At 38.7% G+C, this 23257-nt stretch overlaps 1 protein-coding gene across 6 annotated transcripts in view; it reads left to right on the forward strand.

The window, feature by feature from the left end:
* The window catches only part of PLCB4 (phospholipase C beta 4), a 169228-nt gene that overhangs the window by 118170 nt on the left and 27801 nt on the right, over positions 1-23257 (forward strand). For 4 of the 6 annotated variants that reach the window (XM_039389842.1, XM_039389843.1, XM_027747994.2 and 1 more), the window contains 14 exons: positions 399-491; positions 1676-1776; positions 3494-3529; positions 6144-6285; positions 6911-6995; positions 7211-7335; positions 9308-9359; positions 11618-11720; positions 13448-13612; positions 15885-16089; positions 19458-19546; positions 19975-20119; positions 22790-22839; positions 22953-23018. In XM_039389842.1, the coding sequence (XP_039245776.1) occupies positions 399-491; positions 1676-1776; positions 3494-3529; positions 6144-6285; positions 6911-6995; positions 7211-7335; positions 9308-9359; positions 11618-11720; positions 13448-13612; positions 15885-16089; positions 19458-19546; positions 19975-20119; positions 22790-22839; positions 22953-23018 (1457 nt within the window). The remainder of the gene's footprint in view (positions 1-398; positions 492-1675; positions 1777-3493; positions 3530-6143; positions 6286-6910; positions 6996-7210; positions 7336-9307; positions 9360-11617; positions 11721-13447; positions 13613-15884; positions 16090-19457; positions 19547-19974; positions 20120-22789; positions 22840-22952; positions 23019-23257) is intronic. The other 2 variants (XM_027747995.2, XM_027748001.2) reach the window with 1 other exon arrangement.

Raw genomic sequence — 23257 nt, forward strand, 5'->3', positions numbered from 1 at the left:
AGGGAGGTGGTGGACTCACTGTCCCTGGAGGTGTTTAAGAAAAGACTGGACGTGGCACTTGGTGCCCTGGTCTTGTTGCCATGGTGGTGTTTGGTCATCGGTTGGACTCTGTCTCAGAGGTCTTTTCCAACATAATTGATTCTGTGATTCCGTGAAATATTTCTTAAGTGAGCTTTGGATACAGCCCTTACTGACCACTCTTCAGATCTAACAACAGTGTTTGTTTATTGATGCTCTTGACTCCGTAAAATTTTATTACTAACTGAAAACTGAGAGAACTCATTAAGCAAAAGTAGCTCTCGGGATTGGAGAATCATTTATGATTGTTCTCTTGTACTTCTTTGTGCTACAAACTGTTCATGCCACGACTAATTTAATTTTATTTCTCATGTTAACAGAACAACTTGATGCTCTGAAAAAGATGATGGAGGCTGGGGAAACTGCTGCTCCTAATATCCTAGAGGATGATAACGAAGAGGAAATAGAAAGCGGTGAGGATTTCATGGAGAAGGGCTCTCAAACGTTGCCTGTGGTAAATCAGTAGGGTGGCATGAGCAGTTAGGATGCTCTTTACCCACATGCCTGCAGTCTGTGCCAGCAACAGTAAGTCTGGGCTCAGTGCAGGACTATTTGTACATACCTCCAACCTTACTGTCTCATCCCAGGCACGCACCACAGCTGCTCCTGGCTCTGTGGTAGGATCATGAGCTTAGTTGGTGGTACTAGTGGTAATTTTAACTTCCTCTTATTTTCAGAAGTCATGTTGGAGCACCAACCAAGTAAAATTTTCACTATGTGTGTGTGAGAGAGAGCCTGGGAAGCTGTGCTCTTTGCTTTGGAAACAGATTCTGGCACTGTGTTTAATACTTGTGTCAGGTTGGATTATTGCATTATACTTTTGAGGGTTAGGATTTTTCTTGCCAAGCTTCAGATATCTTCAGTGTAAATGTCTTGCCCTGAGCCAATGATATGGAATGTATTTATGGCCAGCACAGAAAAATAGACATATTTAGGGTATGATCCACCTTGTCTGTTTAAATGTCCACCTTCAGAAGAAGTAAATCATGCATTGCCTGCAAGTGTCTGAACCAAGGTGCTTTGACCCATGTCATAGTGAATGTCCCAGCTTTAGCCTACCCCTTGGTCCTCTCATATATTAGATATATATACTTTTTTTCTATTACTTTGCTTTTTTATCTTCTTTGAGTACCCTAGATTCTAATGGAAAATCACCTTAAAAGCAAATGAAAATGATTCCCTAGAGTAGAGGCACACAAAGAGTCTGTAACAACGCACACAAGAAGCCTGGACACTACTATTTTCTTTTATCTTTATTTAAAGAACTCAATCATCATATCTTGTTATTTCCTCAAGGCTGTTGGCTTTTTCTTTTTACACTTTTTCTAAGCAAATTACTGCTTACTTCAGAAATCCAGTAAATAAAATTTCTCTTGCCATGCCGAAGGTCTAAGGATCTTTGGCCTTAGCTGTAATTTGCTACACTTGGAAACAGTTAAATAGCACTTGGAAATCTAATACGCTGTATTTTATTCCTGTTTTTAAAAAATACCCAAACCAAACCCGTGTATTCAGCTGTCATTTGTTGCATGTCTGGCACAAAACCAGCAGTTGCTGTGGGGTTTTTCTCCACTGATCATTTTTCTTTTCTGTGCAGCTGACCAGGAAGAAGAAGCTCACCCCGAGTACAAATTTGGAAGTGACCTTACTGTCGATGATTACAGTCAAAAAGAAGCTGTTGCCATCAGTGTCAAAAAGGTGGGATTGCTTCTTATCTGTATTTTTTAGAAAAACTTCCCATGGAGGCAGTTGTAAAAGGCACTCTGTTTTGTGGAAGTGTCACAGCACTTGTCAGAAGATTCACACCTGAGATCTTCACCAGATGCCCTTAACCTTTAGGGTTATGAGAACACACAGTTTTGTAGCCCAAAACAGTCCTTGCTTGTTCAGGTAGAATATTCATTGAAGAAACGGGATCAGAATGTAGGGAAACAGTGTACAAGTGGGGGATTTGATCAAAAATACTAATTAAAGGCAACAAGAATTAAAGGCAGCAAGAGGTTTCCTGCTCCCGCCTCCGATATTTTGCTTCACATCTCAGGTGCAGAGCCCTGCTGAGAGGTGGAACATCAGATTCCTTTCTCAGTGGTGTTTTTGCAGGGCTGCATTCTGTATCTTCATTGCAGGGTTTCCCTGTGTCATTTTTTACTGTTCCTTAGGGTAGACTCTCCCTTCCACCTCCAGCAATGAAGGCAAAGTAGGGCAGTCATTTCCCAGTGGGGTGGTGTGGCAGTGGGGCTATGTCAGACAACTGATAGGCAGGGGAAGAGTTCCCTTTATTCCACTTATACCTGATTTAGTACAGTTTATCAGTCTCTGCTCAGTAACTTGAATATTACTTGATGGTAATTAGATGCAGAATACTGGAATTGAAATCTAAGCCTGCTCTGGCACTGGAGGTGTTATTGCTGTTTGCTACAGAAAAAAAGCCCACGTGTGAGTGCTAAGGTACCTTGTCAGATCATGCTCCTCTGTCATTTAAGTATTTTGGCCACTTCTTCTCTCCTGCCTGGCTACCTTTGGATCTTGCTCCAGATAGAAATAGAGGTATGGATAATCCTTCCTAGCACAGACTGCCCTTGGCAGCATGTCTCCAGCAGAATCAGAGATATCAGACCTGCCTTCTACCTATCTCTTCAGGTCAACATCTTTACTCCTTCAGGACTTCTATGAATCCTTCCCCTGAAGTATCATTTAACTTCTTTGCTTTAGGGCAGTTTCACTTACAAAGTTAGCTGGTCCTTAACTACCTGACTGTTTTGGGGTTTGGGTTTTGGTTGGGGGATTTTTGGTGGTTGTTTTGAGGATCAGTTTTTTGTTTCCAGATTAGTCACTCATCCTCAGCATGTCCTTGAGTAACTTTTCTGCTTCTTTGCTGATCAGTGACTTGATCTTTATCCTTTAGGAATTTACATCCACTGCCAAGACAACATTTATCTGTCGAAGTTTCTCAGTAGTGGTAGCTTGTAATTGAAGACAGACAGCAGACAGACCTTTTCCACATGTGGACATTTCAAGCACAGTTTACAGCAGCCTTAAGTTTTCAGAGCCTGGCAGTTTGCATATCCAGATTGGATGATCTTTTGTGTGGTCTGGGGGTGTTATTCTTTCATTCTTCTCTGAAACTTCCTGTCCCCAACATCTAATGAGGGCTCTGTTTTGGGCTTAACTGACTGGCATCCTTCATCCTGTTCCCATTGTTAACCAGCTGTTGAATTTTGTATCTTGTGTACCCAAGTTTCAAAGAGACTACAAATTTTTGCAAGTTTATGGGACAGATGAGCCACACAGGAAGGTGTGGAAAAGGGTATACTTTTTGCTAAATTAATTAACTTTTTGAGGATTTTTTTCCTTACTGTGAGTGTTTCCTATTGCTTTTTCTTTGGGTAATGTATATATATTTTTTTTCCCTTAGGCTGTTGAAGATTCTGAGCAAGAAAACAATAAAAAGGTGACACACAGGATGTTATGCAGTTTATTTTATTGCTTTCTATATAACATGCATATTACTTACCATGCATTCTTAGTGGTTTAACAATTTTACACTCAGTTTTACTGCACCTACACAGTATTTTTGAAAGTGACTCTATCTCCTTTTGTCCCCTAGGGTTTCTTTGACTATACTTTTATATTGGGCTTAGGGCTGTCAGAAAATTTGGGAACAGACAGAAGTGCATGACTTTTGCCTGCTTAGAAGTGTCTGATCTCAGTCTCAAATATCATGGACGGGGAAACCAGTTCTTTGAATGGTGTTGAGATGTATCATCCCTACCTCTTTTTTTTTTCCTCTACCCTTACCCTGACTGCACTTTGTTTTCCTCTCTCTTTTTCTTCCTTTTGCTGTCCCTGGGGACTTCTACATTTATCTTCTCCCAGGAATCCCTTCTGTAAGACACTTCCCACCTCCTTCCGCTGTCCTCCTCCTCCTCTTCTCTCATTAAAGCTGCTCCTGTTCCTAACCACACTTTGTTTCAGTCTGTGTTGTTTTCTGAGTGGGTTCTGCTTCTTTTCTTGAGGAGTGGTGAGGTGTAAATAACAGGGACATCAACTTTCCCCCATTGTTTTCTCTATCCCCTAAAAGGTTCATGTGCTGTTGTAACCATTCCTTTGTTTCTGTAGACTTTAAGAAACATTCTATCCTTACCCCTTTCTTAATTCATAGTTTTAAAGTTGTGAACACTGCAGAGTACAGCCCATTTACTTTAAAAATTATGGGTCTGCAAGCAAGTAAGATAAAATCAATGACCAGTAGACTGTCTTGGAACATTGAGCTAGTTAGTGTGTCAGTAATGCAGTCATACAGCTGTGATACCATTGCCAGGGCACTAAGGCATCATAATCCCTTTGACTTCCTTTTCCCTGGAGTTCATCAACCCTGGTGTAGGTGTTAATGGATCAGGATAGTCAAATATGGTCAGTGGTTCTGAGCAGTCAACAAGAGGCATATTGGAGAACCCTGGTTTTTACAAGATGAGTGGTCACTTCTTCCTGAGTTATTTGCCTTTTGGAAATTAAGACACTGAAAAGGACTAGTTTCATTGAAAACCTTTGGCCTGAATTTGACCTAAACTCTGTTAATAAATATTAACCTAGTAATAAAAAATATACCTGTTTTCTACTAATAAAGGGATGTACCTTTTGGCATATTTAGGGAACAGATCTGTGAACCCTCAGTCTGCACATTCCTGAAAAGCAGTTGGATTGAGCCCTGGTGATCAGCATTAAAATATGGTGTCAGTTTGATTTCATGGGCTGCTGGAAATTTAATTCAGTCTAAAATGCACATACAACAATGTGTACCTGGACTCATTCTGCTAACTCAGCTATTCTGTGCACTCAGAAAATGATGTTCCTCGTGGCTATAATCATCTTATATCGAGGCATAAATGGTTCCACTTCACGTGGTTTTCATTCTTTGAAATGTGTCTGCACTGTGACAGGTAGAGGCACAGACCCATAATACTGGCAAGTGGTTTTACATTTCCTTGACTCTCCCATCTCACTGAGTAAATGAGTTACAGTAGTGTAGGTTCTGTGAACTGCATTATTCTCTAATGAGAAAGGGCTTTGCAGTGCTTCCTCTTATTGACTATTTCCTGATAAAATAGGGAAGGAGAACTTTCTGACAAACATGAGCTGCAGTCTGAAAATAAAAAGCTGTACTGCAAGAATTTTTGACTATACTTAGTACTTTCTAGCAGAAGTTCACTGACAACCTGCAACAGGTTAGATTTTTTGGTAACTGGTTCACTGGTAGGAGAACAACCAAAATTGTATGTAGGAGTTTGCTTAGATTGACAGGGATCTTTTTTTTCCTTAATTTCAGTGAAAAGAATGTGTTTCAGACTGGCTTACAGAAACGAAAATGTTGGACAGGTAGATCCAAATAAGAAATGCTTCCTGTTGTGAGTTTCTGGCAGATGAGATACTTGTAGAAAACTTCTGAAGTTCTGTTATAAACAAAGTGCATCTTTATGTGAATGATGGGTTCAGATTTTTATTAGGTGAAGTGAATAGGAATGTGAACTTGGTACAGTGTCTCTTGTTGGTCTTGTGACATTTGTTTGTCCAGTGAAGGTTGTGATCCCTACATTTTGGTCTCCTGTTAGTAAAGATTAGTAGTTAAACCTATTTATGTTCTGATGCTGAGTGCCAAGTATGCATTACACCACCACAGGTGCTATCAGCAAATGTATATTAAATCACAATTTTAGGAATTTATTTGGCAAAAATAGATCATTCTCTCCCAACATTGTTCAGTCTGTTGTAATATTTATCTTTTATCCCAGTGTTATCCTACTAACTTCATGTAATACTTACCTGCTGCTTAGGAGCTTTTCTGTCATCAGTCCTCTTGCATGTGTCCTGTAACACTGAGAGTCTTTGGTGCACATATCAGTAAGAAAAGCCTTAATTTGTGACATGAAATTTCCACTTTTCTTGTATTAATTTGCCCTTTCTTTAACTTTCTGCAGATTTGGGTGTAATTTTGTACCACATTAGAAAATTCCAACGGTAGGGTTTGCACACAGAAATAGTGATTGTTCTTTTTGATGTGTTTTCAGGGTTTAGTAACTGTTGAAGATGAACAAGCGTGGATGGCATCTTACAAATATGTAGGTGCCACAACCAATATACATCCATATTTATCAACAATGGTCAACTATGCTCAACCTGTAAAATTTCAAGGTTTCGATGTAGCAGAAGGTAACATAAAAGGTTGAATGAAATACAAGTGTTTGCTTATCCTAGGTAGTTTTTTAATCTCTACCTTTTCCTGAGTTTAGGAATACAGGCATATTTGCTAGTTTAATGACCACCATCGGTATGTTTGTAGATCTGTTGCCTTGAATGTGAAGTTAGCATGTTATTCCATTGGTCATCCACACGGAGTCACTAAATTACTGGGAGAATATGGAGCTGTTGAGGTTGATTCTATTCTGTAGGCCTTTCCAACTGAACTGCTTTTTTCAGTTCATCTATCCCTGCAGTAAGGTGAGCATGATTGTCACAGTGGTCAGCACTCAGCTGATGCTGCACACCAGGCCATTTATCATGTTGTTTTCCCTTTTCTAGCCACACAACGCAGGCTCTGAATAACAATTTTGTCCTAAACAAAAAAGGAAACTTTTGTTGATTTCCCAGGAAGCGAAAGAAAAAAGCAAGTCAGAAAACCGTGAAATTTCTCACCAGTATAATTTGATTCTATGAGTAACATAATGGGGAAAGAGACCAGAATCTGCTATATCCTGCTTTTATGTATAGTGCATGATCTTGAATTTTGATTTGTCATTACAGAAGTGTTTTAAAATGTCTTGTTTTTCCTTCCCAGAACGTAATATTCATCACAATATGTCCTCTTTCAACGAATCAGTCGGACTAGGGTATTTGAAGACTCATGCCATTGAGTTTGTGAAGTATCCTTTCACCTCCTCACACCACTTCTCTACCAATGCTGCAAATAAACCAGTGTACCTTTCTAGATTTAGTGTTCCATGCCTGTAAAGGAAAAGGGAAAGCAGCTCATGGAAAGAGAAATAGTAAGATTAATACAGGAAATACTGAAGACACCAGGGTATGGCTGTACATTTCTATGATGTTTTTATTTCATTTTCCTTGATGAATTCCACAGTTATAACAAACGACAAATGAGTCGGATATACCCAAAGGGAGGCCGAGTGGATTCCAGTAATTACATGCCTCAAATTTTCTGGAACGCTGGCTGCCAGATGGTCTCACTGAACTATCAGACCCCAGGTAGGCAGCAACGACCAGTGAACCTCAATCCTAAAGAATGGCTTGGGCAGTAACTCTCAAACAGATGCCATGGATTTGCTTCTGGCATTTTTTGAGGGAACAGACATATGGCTAAATAACACAGTGGAGTGGAATTACAGAAGCGTAAGACAAGGAGCAATAAAAAAAACCATACAGAGAAGGAAAATTCAGCCCCCTTTTATGGAAAAATAACAGAGTACTGCAACTTCTCTCAGAAATGGTTTTTATTAATAAAAAGTATTAATTACAGGAAAAATCAGTGCTTTCACAAAACACAGCTTTGGCACAGTTGGGTGCATGTCTGCAAAGCAAAGATGGAGAGTGCAGATTAAGATGGTAAAAAGTAATGACTGTGTGACAAATGCATTTCTAGACTAGTCATTGTGAAGCATTAAGAGTCATGTGCTCATCATCAGAGAATGAGGTCTGAGATCCCAGCTGAGAGAACGATGCCAGGGAATGTAAGTGCCTCTCCACAGGGTAAACTGAGAGGAGATGTATCGTTCCTGTTCAGTGAAGGTGTGAGTATAACTATGAGAGTAGGCTTTTTGTTGTTTTGATTGGTTTTTTGATGTATCTAGGAATGTGTTCAATCATACCTGTAACAGACCAGTTTTCCCATTTCCTTTTTCTGGCTGTGGCATTGCTTCTGTGCTTACTTACCCCCTCCCCAAACGGTGCCTTTGCTACTGCAGACACTCCTAATGATCATACCCTGAGTTGTGTCCTGCAAAGCTGTGCCCTGATTTCACTACCTGAGGAAGCAGGAGAAGGCTCTACTGGAATACACTGCTTTTAGAGCACTCCATATGATACAGAGGCTGGAACAGATAAATGCAAACCTCACTCTGCTCCCAGCACTACCTCTGCCCGTTGCCTGTCATTCCCAACCCCTTTATATTGCAAAATAAGAGTAGTAATTGTATAAGTGGAAGTGAACAACTTTCCTGTATTCATCCTCTGTCATCCAGTTGTGCCGTCAAGCTGAAGAAAAATTGAGGAAATAAGTTACAGCTGCCCAGTAAAGCAAGTAATAAGTGATATGAGCATATGAGAATCTTGTATTTTGTGTATCAAGAGTACATACACAAAAGATCTTGTTCCCTTTTGGAGATAGAGTCTGCTGGGCAAGAAAATACCTGTGTTATGGCTAAACAATGATATTCTATTCCAGTGTAATTGGAAACCCGAAGGAAAACATTTTATTTTTACAAAGTTCTGGAGAGGATTGGGTGAGAGGGAGGTTGTTACATGTTTACTGTATATCTTTATATCCAGGTGCCATAATAATGCATTGACCAAAACTCATCATTTAAGTGTTGAAACTAATCAATGCTGCTGTGATGTCTGTGGTTTGGTTTTGTGGTATTTTATTGAATTAAGCCCATAGAAAACCGGTGTGATATTCATCTCACCTTCTTTAAAACATCAGGAAACAGAGAGCTTCATCAGAGGTAGTTGTCTGTGGTCATTATGAAGAAATACATACTTCAAGGATGTCTTGTCTAGTATGTTTTATATTCTGCCTTAGACTGAGGTTAACTGCACTGTTAAAGCTCCTGTATCCCTCTGTTATTCCAAGTGATCTGCAGAAATGGAGACATCTGTACTGTAGATACCAAAAGTTAGATGATGGAAATCCCATCCCACAAATGTAACATGACCACAGTCTGTTGCTTCTCTGCCTGTTTGATTTCAGAGAATCAAACTGACTGTTTCTTAAGCACAGCATAGACTTAGTGTGGTTGATAAAGCTGTTACTACTGTAAAGAAATCTGAAGTTTTTCCTGATTGCTTCCTTTTATTTCTTGGATGTGTGGGTTTTATGCATTAAATTTAATTTTTATTTTGAACTCGTTATTCTGGACAAATGGTGTTATTTTCTAGAAAGGAATGTTCGTGGTCTGCATTATTCACCAGGAAAGGTAGTAATTTCTTTGTCTCTTGGCAGATTTAGCAATGCAGTTGAATCAAGGGAAATTTGAGTACAATGGATCGTGCGGGTGAGTGATATGATTCAAACTGTTGTCACTGTGGAGCAGAATCCTTTAATAAGGTTTTAATAAAATTTTGTCGCTGTTAATTATGTGTTACAAAAGAAAAATGGGATGCTAGGTGAAGAGCAGAAATTAGAAGAATTCAGAGGGAATTATCCCCGGTAAGGAGGTATTCTAATGAATACACTTTTTAATTATGCCCAGTTTTTAAAGATGAGATAGAAGAGGCTTTGTGTGCAAATTATGAAGATTGTGAATACCATACACAGTTATTTAAATACATCTCCAGCTTCTGTTCTCAACCTTTTTTTTGAAGACATGCCTCAGAGTGGAGATTCATCGCACAGTTCACAGAATTGCCAAATTTACTTGGACAGGGAACTTTTTTTTAATCTGTGTACTGTAGTTGGAGTGTGAGTTTCACAGAGAGTGAACAGATGTTTCATCTCTCTAAGTTCTTGCTCACGACCTTTGCATGACAAAGGATGCTCAAGTGATGCTGATAGATTTTTCTTTTTTAAATGTTGAGTTTATACCTTAATAGGATAGAGTGATCATTAACATCAGGAGAAAGGAGGAGTTTGATGAATTACAGGAAATGACGGTCCAGAAAATCTGCAGACTCATCCTGGGAAGAAACTACTCTTTTTACTGCTGCAAATCTTATTCAGAAAGAAAGTCTGAGTAGATGAAGCTTAGTAAAATTCCTCATCTGCAGAATGAACACAAAGAGTTTGGCCACTCCAGGCCTTTATCACAGTTGTGAGCTCTCCAGGTAGAGGCTCCTGGGTTTGACAAAGGTGCAGTCTCTATAATTTCAATCAGAATAACACAAGTAATAGAAAAAAACAAAGCTTTTTTACTGCAGAGTATGGTTCCTTCTTGTTTGACTCACAGTCCTAGTAAAAGAGCACCTTTGCTTTTGCCAAATTCTTCTGAAGGACAGGGAAAATTACCAACTAAATTCCTGTCTTTTGATATTACATTGATACATCAGTCTTTTGATATTACAGTGATAATGCATGGTAATATTTTGATATGCATTATAAATGTGGTGGTGTTTCAGTCACAGAAAGGGTGCAGGGCAATGAAAATAAAAACTTAACATTTCCTTCTGTGTGTACTTCTTTTTTTCTCATATTTACAGTTTTCATGCTGGTGAAACAAGATTGAGCCACTCTTATCTTTACCACTTTTTATTTCAGCAGGCTGGAAGCAGAAATAAAGGATGTTTCTGATAGTTCCCTACTTTAAATTAATAAAATATTATTAAATCCCTCACATAAGAAAAGTGAGGAGTATTATTTTTCTAAACAGAAACCATGTTATGAAGAAATGGGAGAAAACATTGACATTCTTTCTACTGGAATTTTTCCAGCATTTTTTGATTATTTCTGAGTTAGGCCTTTATAACGTTGTGTACCATTGATTCACTAGAGAGACTAGAGGTGGATAAAAATTAATCTTCTAGCAGCTTGGTCTGTCAGGGTTGCAGAATTAGCAAGAGTCCTCTCGTTAAACATTTTCTTCCAGCACTGAAAGAACCTCTGTAATGTGCAGCACAGCATTTCTGGGATCAACTGCTGTTTCATTTTGATGGCAGAATCCTTGCATTCTGATTCATCAGAGCACATATTGGCTTCATTGATATGTCGATCCAGTGCACAGTCCTCAGGGACAGATTGTAAGTGTTATTGTGGTAGTACCTTTCATGCCACTATAATTAACAATCTGTCAGCACTGACATTATCAGTTGTTTCCCCCCGAGGTTTCGTAACCATGATGAAAAAATTAGCTTCAAGCTGAAATTTATTGTGTGAATCTTGACTCTGAGGAACTTCTTCGTTTAGAAAAATAAAATTGAAAAAGCTCTCTGTGTTTTTCCAAAGTTAAAGAATTAAAATCAATGAGAGCAACTACGTTTTATTATATGGTAACTTGCTATATTTTTAAAATGGATCATTCAGTTGTTTTGAAATGTTCTTGATCATATTACATTTATTTTTCTCTTGAAATCAAGGGTTGCTTTCATCTCTCAGTAGCTGGTAATTCAAAATGAAGATGAACATTTATTTGTGTTCTAGACAACCATAATACTTCCTTTTATTTCCTCACACTTGCAGCTGGAATGAGAGTCTGTGTTTTACAGTGCTGTAGGACAGTTCATTACTTAAAGCTAGAGCATCCATTTCATTTGTATTTAATACAGTTTGAATTTCCACACAAGAATAATTTTCTCCTTTTTTTTTTTTCCTTGAAATAAGGTATCTACTTAAACCAGATTTCATGCGACGACCAGATCGAACGTTTGACCCATTCTCTGAAACTCCTGTAGATGGTGTAATTGCTGCAACATGTTCTGTGCAGGTAAAACAGCATCAGACAACTGTCATCACACCCAAATCACATTTCAAAGTCAGCAGAAATAAGATACCTACAGAAAGTGTGTTTGGATTGTGAAGATTTCATCAAATAATTTCTTTTTTTTTTTTTTTTTAATTGCTGGCTAAGATACCTTTATTTACTTGATCCGAGTGGAACAGGATAGAACTAGAAATGATTTGTTGTTACACATGATCATGTTCTAACACCCTTCATGGTCTTTTTGCGATACGTCAGCCCACACAAGTGAATAACTGAGTGAAGTTCACTTCTGTGTATGGTATGAAATCATATACCACCACTTGTCACTATAGAGCAGGGAGGAATATGGGCATACCTGGACAGGATATTTTCAAAATAAGCAGAGAAAAATGGTTCCTGTGATGAAGGTCCTTACTTTGGAATCATCTGTGAGTAAAAAAGTCCATAAAGCATCTGTTGTAGTTCTAAAGCATGGTTAGGTATCATATTGTGGAAGAAGACTGACAGTTGCAAAATGTTTTTTACGACTCAACACTCTACTTTTTTTGCTCAAATACCTTTTGTGCTGCTAAACTTCAGCTTTCAGTCATCCCTTTCTATGTGCAGCATTGAAATTTCAAACTCTCTCTGACCAGGCATTCCTTGTGCATTCTAGACACTTAACTAAGTTTCATTTGCACTTCCAGAAGAACAAACATGTTTTATTAATGTTGGGTTTTTTTAATGGTAATGACAGTACAATCCCTTCAAGAAGGAAGTTGTATCTGGTGCTGAGAACACAAGTTCTAAATATCACTAGAGATAGTTCTTATATCACGTATTTTGTCAGTTACTTTTCTTGTGTGCCTAAAACCAGTACAAAATTCCATATAAATTCTGTAAGTAAGGAGCTGAGTGGACCAAAACCCAATAATGATAACCCTCAGCTGCATACATTTTCATATTTATTATCCAGAGTGTTCCCTGGAAGAACGTTAGATCATGAAAGCAAAAGGATTTGAAATGAGCTTAGGTCTGTGAAATCGTGTTTTGGTTTTTCTTTCTTTCCTCCTTGATTGTAGTAATGAAAATATTAGCTGTGTTTTTAAGTAATATATCATCTTGATGGAATAAAAATTTTCCCTGGAGTAATCACCTGCTGTGACTAGATTAATCTTGGCTTGGAGTGAAATTGCAACAAATCTTCATATACATAACAATACAGAGGAGTCGGCTGGGTTTTTGTTTGTTTGCTTTTTCAGCATCCTGCACTTTCCAGACATAATATGGAGTCAGACTGACACATGATTAGTTTGAAACCTTTGCCTAAGTGAAAGCAGAGCAATAGTTTCCTTTCACCTCTTTGTGGTCAGGACATATAATTGAACAAAATGCTTCCCAGCAGCAGGTTTAGAGCTGTGGAAAAGCAGTGCCTGATCTGGTTGTTTCATTCAGTGTTTTTCATTAATATAGTGAATACATCTGTGAGACATCAGATAATTGGGATGACTGGCTTGCAAGTGGTAATACCATAGCACAGTCATTTCAAATTAAGGATATATTTAAGGTCTGATCACAACAGTGGTCACAATTTTAGCACTAAATACGCCGTTTTCATAGGAGGAAATAAACACCTCTGTTCTGCATAAAGCATTTTCCAGGCTGCTCTCAGTAAAAAAAAAACAACAGAATTTGTATTTTGTATTGCTCTTTGTATTGCTCTTCCTTACTGCTCTGCTATTACGTTGCAGGTAATATCTGGTCAGTTCTTATCAGACAAAAAAATTGGGACGTACGTGGAGGTGGATATGTACGGCCTGCCCACGGACACGATACGGAAGGAATTCCGGACGCGGATGGTGATGAACAACGGCCTGAACCCTGTTTACAACGAGGAGTCGTTTGTGTTTCGAAAGGTGGGATTTTTGGAAAGCACAGCTTGTGGTTTTGCGTGAGCTTCCTTGCTCTCGTGAGCACAGGAATGAGCACTGCTCCCATGAGAAAGGGCTCGTAGGGCCCCTGTTTACTACAGTAAACAATGCAAAGCTGAAATAAGCTTTCAAGAGGTTGTTTGGAATTTGTTTTGCTTCTTTTCTTTTTTTAATTTTGCTTTGTTTTATTTTTCTAATGGATAACCTCTGTAGCTGTCACATGATTTTTTGTTGTTGTTGTTGTTTCTGTTTCTATTTGGCTTTTTCCTCCCCTTTGGTTCCTCTTCCCACGTGGAGGTATCCACCTCCTCTGGGACCATGCCTGTGTCCAAGGTATGCAGTCTGCTCGGAATGAGTCCCCACTGGTGGATACCATCATTCCTTGGAGATTCCTTCTTCCCTGCCCTGGCAGTGGCTGCTATCTTGCACTGTTCCTTCAGCCCAGAGGGCAGGTGAGATGCTGCATCCAAAGCTAAGGTCAATGGTATCACATGGAAAAGTTGGAAGGGTGCTGTGTTCCTCAGCCTTGTTGCCAGCTCCCTCCTCCAGTAGTCCATGTGCATCATGTAACTTTTTCTTTCTTTTTTTCTTTCTTTTTTACCTTCTTTTTTACTTTTTTTTCAATAAAAAAATTAAAACGAACCTTTTTTTCTTGATATGGGGGATTTAAAGACAGAGATCATTTGTCCATGTTTATCTCTCAGTCTTTATATATACTAGATACATACTTTTTTTTTTTCCTGTCAGCTGGAGTTTCATCCATATTTCATATGTTAGTGATGCTGTCTTTGATAACATCTGTTCTGCTTACACCTGTTTTGTTGTCATCCAAAGTCGTTGCTCTTCTATTTCAAAGTTCAGACTTTTATTCCAAAATTCAGGCTTTGCCAAGCGGTGATAACACTTCACACTTGGGTATATTACACACTTAATCTACTTTCTTAACAGTATAACTGGTTTTTAATAGAAATTTAGTTGATGCAGGAGTTTTTTCTGAGCTCAGGTATATTCTGGAATGGATGTGACTCCAAATGCTTTTCTCAGTGCACGAGGAGGCACAGGGAAGATGCTTAGGTACAATGACAGGCAATCATGCTGCCCATGGCCTGCTGGCCATACGGCAGCATCTGCTGCTTTCTGATTTCTTACATCAAAAGGGCCATGAATTCCAGGGTACACAGAGCTTTCCTCTGAAAGGGGGGTACCTGTGTGTCCTGACACGGGTACAGAGGCTGATGGCAAGATTTCCCAGACTTTCTGCTCTACTCTGCAATGGTCACACGTTCTCTTGGACCGCAAGTCAGCCAAGAGATTATTTTTCTTCATCTCTGGCCCTTATCATATCTTAGCCTTGTAATCAACACAAATTGATGACGGGTGAGTGGCATAAACGTAGCAGGAACAATTCCTCTGGTTGGAGGTGATGAAGGCATGGGATGCACACTGCTAAAATGTCTTGGGGGGGGAAAGTGCCCACCAGGATACCACAGAACAAATTAATGGAGAGGGAATGATAAACTCAGTCCCCACTTCTGCTCCCTGTCAAATCTATATCTGAGGCCACCACGTAATGAAAGATGTGCTGATCTGTGGCCTGTAGAGGAGAGATCTTACCTGCCCTGTTTGGGTTACACTCTTCTCCTCAAGCTGATGTTTAATCCTACACAGTTACTCTCAGGTACTGTTTGATTGTTATTCTGTCATGTTTTCTTGTTTATATTTTAATTGAAGTAAGGCTTCAGTCATTCTAACCTGGGTTCTGTGTTGTCCCTCTGTTGTTTGAGGGGGAGGACGGGAAAGAGTGCTGGTGGTAACCTGTGCTGGGAGTGCTAAGTCGTAATTAAGTAGAGCAGAATACCCTTCAGGTGGGTTCAGAGACCAAAAGCATATTTTGTGCCCTCTGAGACTGAAAATGAAAGTGGCAGGGGGAAAGTCTATGGGAGACAGGAGGCACAGTTCACTTTTGCCCCGTGAGCGTTGATGAATGGCACCAGGTAGGGAGGGAGTGGGAAATCTTTCAAAATATTTAGCTGGGGTGATTGTCAGCCACAGGATTTACATATTCTAAAATCTGCATGATATTTAGGGGGGGAAAAAGCTTTTCTGGGATGGATTCATTTCAAAGTGTGGGGTTTGCAGGGAATGACCTGATCTTACAGTGATGATAGTCTGTGTCTGGCATGCAAAGCGAATGGTTCACACGTGGGAGGCTGGGAGGATTCAAGTCTTTAAATGTCTCCATTTTGTGGCTTTCCAGGTTATTCTCCCCGATCTTGCTGTCCTGAGAATAGCAGTGTATGATGACAATAATAAGTTGATTGGTCAGAGGATCCTGCCTCTGGATGGGCTGCAAGCGGGTTACAGACACATTTCCCTTCGGAATGAGGGCAACAAGCCACTCTCTCTCCCAACGGTTTTCTGCAACATTGTGCTTAAAACATACGTGCCTGATGGTTTTGGAGGTGAGAAAAACCTGTATCCCATGTGCTGTAGCTCTGGAATGTTGGTGTGGAAGTACTGAAGTACTGTGGTGAAGTACTGTGGCTGCCAGAAGGCAGCAGACACAATGGTGGAGGATTGGAAAGACTCAGTATTTTAACTCTTTGGAAACTCTGCATATTGAGTTAAAAAATCCGCTGTCTGCCTCAGTGTTAATGATAATGACAGGTATCTGCTAAATGACAAAATTATATGGAAAATAAACTAAATTAAATAAGCTAATATTAGTTAGCTCAATATGGTTTTCTCTGTTGACGATTTAGGAAGATTCTTCTTTTTTACCTTTTTACCTTTTTTTTAATTACATGTTATCTGACATAAATATCTGTAAGGTTAAAATGTACTTTAGTTATATTGTTTGGTGTGGAGGTATAAAAAAAATCATGCAGAATCTAGACAGGTCTTTTTCAAACAAAGGCACTTCTATATTCTGGAGATTATTGGCATATTGTTAAGAACGGTCAGTGAAATAATTTAGCATCCAAAACCCTTCTGCATTTTTTCCCTCCCAATATTACATGTTTTTTTAGTGTGGTTTAATTATTTTTGGATTTTCAAGAAAGTTATTTTCAATGTGAGTCATTTGCACGATCAGGTTGTCGGGGCCATGGTCATTTATCCTGAGCTGTGGCAAATTGTCACATGTGTGTAGGGAAAAAACTGAGAATAATCATTACGCCACTTAAATCGGTGTAATTGGTAAGTTCACCCTGAGGATGTCCCTCAGGGAAGGGTTTCCTTCACTCCAGATGGAATGTGTTATACATTGGACAATGTATAAACCATGTAAAACTGGAAAACGGGAATTGTGCTAAATGTTAGTGCTCCGACTCTGCAGCAAAATGAAGTTCACCTTAGAGTTGATTGGTGAAATATTATTGATAAAAACAATATTTTGCTCTCTTCAAAAACAATTTCAAACCTGCTGTTTGTGCAAAGAATGACTGCCACTCCTCTGAGTGTCACTTCCATAGTACAAACAGGAGAAAGGGAAGGCTTACCTGAACTATTAGTACATCTTCAACTCTGTGTTTGCTGGTATTTATCCATATTTTAAAAAATAAACAGGCTGACACTTCAGTCACAATATTTCATGGAAAAAGTTAGAGAAGCATTTGTGTTGTTCACATGTGCCGGTTTCTGGCAAGTCAGCTGGAGTTTTGCCACAGGTCTTGGAGCACTCCCGTGCCTTTATGCAGCAGGTTTCATTGTGACAGGATTTAACTTCAGGGACTTTGTCTCAAGGGAAGTGTAAGCTTCTGCTTAAACTTGAGATTCTCCAGGGTAATTGAACCATCAGTCTAAGGGACACATTTAAGTGTGAGCTTTAATTCTTTCTTGAGCTGAAGCTTTAGGCAGTAAATGACTCAGTTCAAATATTTTTTAAGCTAAGGACGTGCTTATGGTTTGGGATTGATGTTTTATGATACCCCACTTTTTCTAAGAATAGAATTTAAATTTAGCACTGAGTTTGATGTGGCTTAAGCTGCTGAATGTGCTGGTCACACAGGGGGAAAATTTTTTTTTAATTTTATTTTTTAAACTGTATTCTACGAATTCAGAAGTGAAAGACTTGTTTTTCAAAGAGAATCTCAACACCAATTTACCATTTGCAAATTGTGTGCAGTTCAGTATTTGCTAATCTGCTACACTGTCAGAATTTCTGTAGGTGGTTTATTTAGTAGAGGTAAAAAAGCATTGATACCCCTAAGTAACAGTTTTGTTACAGTAAAATGCTGCTAGAATGAGAGAACTGGTTGTCATAGTTTACTGTCAGCAGTGGGAAAAACAGACTCCATATTAATAGGAACTAAATAAGTTCAATTATGAGTTCTCCTCTCCCTTCCCAGATATATTTGATGTGTCTCACGTCATTTTCTCATTGATATAGAACAGCAGCGTGATGAACAACTGGGAAATAACTTTTGACACTCAGGTGGAATCATTAGTATTCTGTTGGCATGTGGTTTTTAATTACTTATCATCTACAGTGAACTCCTCATTGTTTTGTGAGCTATCATTAGGATTTCCATGGTTGTTTTAGCAAACCTGTAGGAAGGTAGAGCTCAATTCAGTAGCTGCCTACATTCTTTTTTGTTTCTTTTTTTTAACCTGTATGAGTAAGATTTAAAAACATGCCTCGAATAATAACTAGAATGGGCGATACACTGTAGGCTTTAGAAGATGCATATTCTTATTTTTCATAGAGCTTAGTGATTTCTTGTGGTTTATTTGCATCAGCTACTCTGTTCTCAGTGAAACACAATAGTGGCACAGATTGATGCAAATGAAGTAGAATTCTCCAAAGAGAAGCTTCTATAATAGAAATCTGTACGTAAGTAAGGCAGCTTAGGGTAGTGGTTAAAGTCCTCTGTAATGTGCTCTTGCAGTGATTTTTGTACCTTTATATTTAATTGCAATTCTACGAAATGCTGCTCCTCACCCCCACCTTGCCTCACTGGGGAGAAGGGAAAGCGTAAGCAGGGGACAAATGACAATGTGAGAGGCAGTGATGAGTCACATCCCCCTTGCAGAAGTGCTGAGCCTTTGGTGATGTGCCTGCATGGTTAGTAATACAATTTACAAAGGTCTCTCTCCCAAACACGTTAGTCATTTTTACCTAGAAGCTCGTGATAATGGGGTTCAGTTTTCGGATGACGCATCGTGCTGGCAGGGTAGTCCTGGATTTTCCTTGAGGAGGCATGGCAAGGACAAAAAGACACGGTTAGGAAGTTAGGGAAAGGACAAACAGTCGGTGCTGAGCTACAAGGCCTTTGTTGTGGCTAAAAATAAACTCTACATAGGTTTTGTGTATATGAAATAAGTTTCAGAAGACATCATTGGATGCAACAGTTGTTGGAGAGGACCTATTTGTGTAGATAAACAGAGCTGTCAAGGGTAATGCTAACTATTTAATACAACTTTTGCTGGAATGGGAGACCTGTCTCTGTTGTTTTGCTTGAGAAATGCATCCAGTGACTTCAGAGAGAGGACATTTCATAGAAACGTTAAGCTGGAAGGGAGATGATACAGTCCAGCCCCCACTTTGCACAAGAAGGAACAAGCAAGTTTCTTCCCAAAGCTTTTGATGGATTTAATATTTTCACTTTTTTTTTTTTTTTTTTTTGGTTTTGACTGTTGAAGTTAAGCATGGAAAGGGATTATTCAATATGCAGGTAAAGATTCCTGTGACTTTGTCATCCTGTAAACCTGTGCTTGCACATTGATCACTGCGTATGGAAAACAGGGCTAGAATAAGGCATTTGAAAAAGATTACCTTCCAAATGCCTCTGAAGATCATAAAAAGTTGATATTTTTTTTTCCCTTCCAGATATTGTGGATGCTTTATCAGATCCAAAGAAATTTTTGTCTATCACAGAAAAAAGAGCAGACCAAATGAGAGCTATGGGTATCGAAACTGTAAGTAGGACTCAGTGACAAAAAGCCCATTTATGTTCATGCTGTGTTCCTTTTTTAAAGTAAGCTGGTCCTTCCCCAGTCGAGGCATGTTACCTTATTTCTCATTTTCAAATACAAGACCCTTGTCCAGCTCTGAAATACATTAGCTTATGTTGTTATCATGTGTACTGAAATTCACTGGCTGATTTTCATGGATCAAACTGACACATCCCATAGAAGCAGAAATGTTAAGGAATGAGAACAGAGCTGTATTTCAGCAGGTAGCTATTTCAAGTAGGTTACAAATACTTTACTATAGTGTTGTTTGGAATTATGCTGCAATTTGATTACGTTTAAAGTCAGCAAGTTCCGAAAACTTCCCGGTACCCAACCTTTACAATACAGGTAAAAGAACAATGAATTTATTATGGTGTGAATGTTTCTTTCAGAGTGATATAGCTGACGTACCAAATGACACTTCGAAGAACGACAGAAAAGGAAAAGCCAACAATCCCAAAGCCAACGTAACACCTCAGAGTAGCTCCGAACTTCGCCCGAGTACCACCGCGGGCTCTGGGACCGACGCTAAGAAAGGTACACAAAACCCACACACCACCCCCTCTCTTCTGGAGTGATTCAGAAAGCCACAGAGAAGTACTCCTTACTCCATTTTAGTTTTGCAGTTCTAATATTTGCAGTTCTAATTCTTGTCATTTTAGAAGGTGAATTCACTTACCAGTAAGAGTTGTCTTTGTCTAATTGCAAATAAGTTTTGTATATTGCTAGAATAACTGTATAAAGCCAATACAGGTTTATTTTACTAAGTGACCTCTTTGTTTGGCTATATACTTATAGCATGACTCTGGGAGTAGTTTACTAAAGATCTGCTGGAGGAGTGCCAGTAGGAGTGACTATTATCTGGCATAGTCCAGAGAAACTCTTCTGGTTTTTTTCTCCCTTCACAAATCCCTTGGCAGAGTTGCAGATTTAAGTAATTAAAGGTATTTAGAATTCACTGGATTCTGTAGAGGTTTCCCAGCAATTAGAAATGTTTTCACCATGTGGTTTTACTCTGAAGAGTGATTATGGAAATGGCATGTTTATTGTAAAAAAAAGAAAAATCCATATTAAATGTGCTCATTTATGAGTGAATAAGTATTTTTTTCTTCACTATTCACTCTACAAAGTCATTTTATAGAGTCAGATGGGACTATTTGTTTCTCCCATTTCATCACAGGTAATGAAGATTAAGTGAGAAAACAAATTTGTACAGCTGAATGAAACACAATAAATATTTCTGTTAATGGGCCACAAGAATTAGAATCTGGTTCATTTGCTCTCATCCACCTTGGCCCAAAGGTATTTGGTGGGAGTGAAAAGGAGCACTGGTGGCTCTTGCTGTTAAACTTAAGCAGACATGACTGAGTACACACATGTGTAGAGGGATCTCTTGAGAAATAAGATGCCATTTCTCTGGAGTCACTTTTGGCAGTAAAACAGGTTTTTTCTGGCACCTGAACTCTTGCAAAGTTCTTCCCTGGCATAAGCCCCAGATTATTTTATCCTGTGAGGTGTTTTCATATTTTATGTATCATCACCAAGATGCACAAGTATTAGTTTTACTGTACATTAATTAAGCATGGAATTTTCTGGGGTTGACAACTGATTCCTGGTTGCCATGGAGTCAGACCTGGAGAACAAAATAAATAAATCTGTGTTTTAAAGTAAAATCCTGAAGAAGTTTGTTTAGAACACACCAGCCTGATGGAGCCCCGGTCTGAAACTGAAACGTGCTCCTGTCTGCAATTTTTACCCATATTCTTGCATGGTAAAGTAGAGCTGTTCATTTTATATCCCTTGTAATGATATTGGTTATCTCAGATCTATTAAGATCTGAATAATTCTACCACTCTTATGATACACATCTCCCCTTGCTATTAGAAATGACTTATCCAGCAGGGCAGGGTGTCTGGGGAAGGCTTTCAAATGCACAGGAGTTTTGGGTTTTTTTTTTTTGTTCTCTGACTTTCAGTAAGGGTTAAGTGATTTGTGGTTTTGAAAACTTCAGCCTCTATCTGTGCCTAAATCTTTTCCAATCTCATTTACTAGACTAATGTTGATACCATATACTTGAGCAGAATCTTATGTTTCTAAGAAAAGAAAAAAAAATCATATTCCCTGAGGAAATTGCCTCCCTCCCCCCCGCTTTTTTTTTTTTTCCCTTTTACAGCATCTAAATATTTTCCAGTTAAATTCACCTTAAAAGCCAGAAAGTCCTTTTCAAGGCAGGGGAAATCCTATAGTCCACAGACACTGTTAAGAGCAGTTAACTAAATATGTTTGCAGTGTATTTATGTACATGCAGATATTTTTGTATGAAACCTCAGGAAAAAAACCTAAAAATTGCAACTCTCATGGCATTGTATTGACATTTTTATTAATAATTACATGTAGGATGCGCTTGGTAGTTTTTTAAAAATCATAGTATGTCACAGAACATTCATTAAAGCATAAACATGAGATGAGGTTGGGTTTTGTTTGCATTGCAGTTAAAGTGATCAAAACATATTTTCATTCATCTAAATAGTACACTTAGTCTTGTGTGATTGATTTGCCTGTTGTTTTGAATTTTCATTAGAATTTCCACTTCTTTTGCGTTTCTCCTTCGTTTTTACCTCTCCTTTAGCCTTGGAGAGTGCTGTTGCTCCTTTTCTCACAGCCTGGTGTTAACAAAAACGCAAATTTTACCTTCGTTCACATACAGGCCGCAGGTAAATTTGCACTCCTGTGTTTTAAATTTAGAAATACAGCCTCAGTTATCCTTTATGTAGTCACATAGAACCTCACCCAGGAAGCCTCCCCACTGAAAGATGGTGGTGCCAGAGCAATCTCCACATACGGACCAAAATTCTAAAGTTTACGTGGTTCAGTTTTAATGTTCATAAATGGTTTGCTACGTTTGCTGAAAAGGGCCTTTTTTCTGTTCTTAGATTGCTGTGTTTTGACACTCCAGGCCAGAGCTGTAAGAGATTAAAATACACTCATTGATTCATTTCTTTTTTCACAATTGATTGAGCAGTGCATCGGAAAAGGAAATTAACTGTAGCTTTTCTCATTAACCTGCAACTATTTTTTTATGTGGTGAAAAACATGAATTAATTGCTAACTTAAATGTAGGTTTCTGTGGCAAAACTCAAACTTTGAAAGTATGAGATGTACTAGTGCGTGTGAAGTTTTAGATAAACTGTATCAATGCCTCCCTAGGTATAGACCTCATTCCTCAAGTGAAGATAGAAGATTTGAAACAAATGAAGGTAAGGATGGACACAAGCTTTTCAAGATGTGTTCCTAATTTTTGTCCCCACGATTTTATCTAGTTAAAGTCAATATGACCAGAGGAAAATTGATCCAATTTCTCTTTTTGTAGGCTTATATAAAGCATTTAAAGAAACAACAGAAAGAGCTGAATGCCTTAAAGAAGAAACATGCAAAGGTATGGTCATTAAGAGTTCTCTGAGCCACAAACTCTAATTGAAAACAGTTGCAGTGCTCACTAGCACAGACAGCTCCTAATTAAATTGTAGGGAAGGACTAAGGAACAGTAGTTGGACCACCAAGAAAGGCATATGTGTCTTAAATGTACTGAAATATGCTCCAGTGAGCACATTTTCCCTTCAGCAACCCTGAGATTCGGTGCACCTTTGTTTGACCCATATAAGCACCCAGAGCTCA

This window comes from Pipra filicauda, unplaced genomic scaffold, assembly GCF_003945595.2.
Source record: "Pipra filicauda isolate LSUMZ 115617 unplaced genomic scaffold, ASM394559v2 scaffold77_size3566232_pilon, whole genome shotgun sequence".
Lineage (NCBI taxonomy): Eukaryota > Metazoa > Chordata > Aves > Passeriformes > Pipridae > Pipra > Pipra filicauda.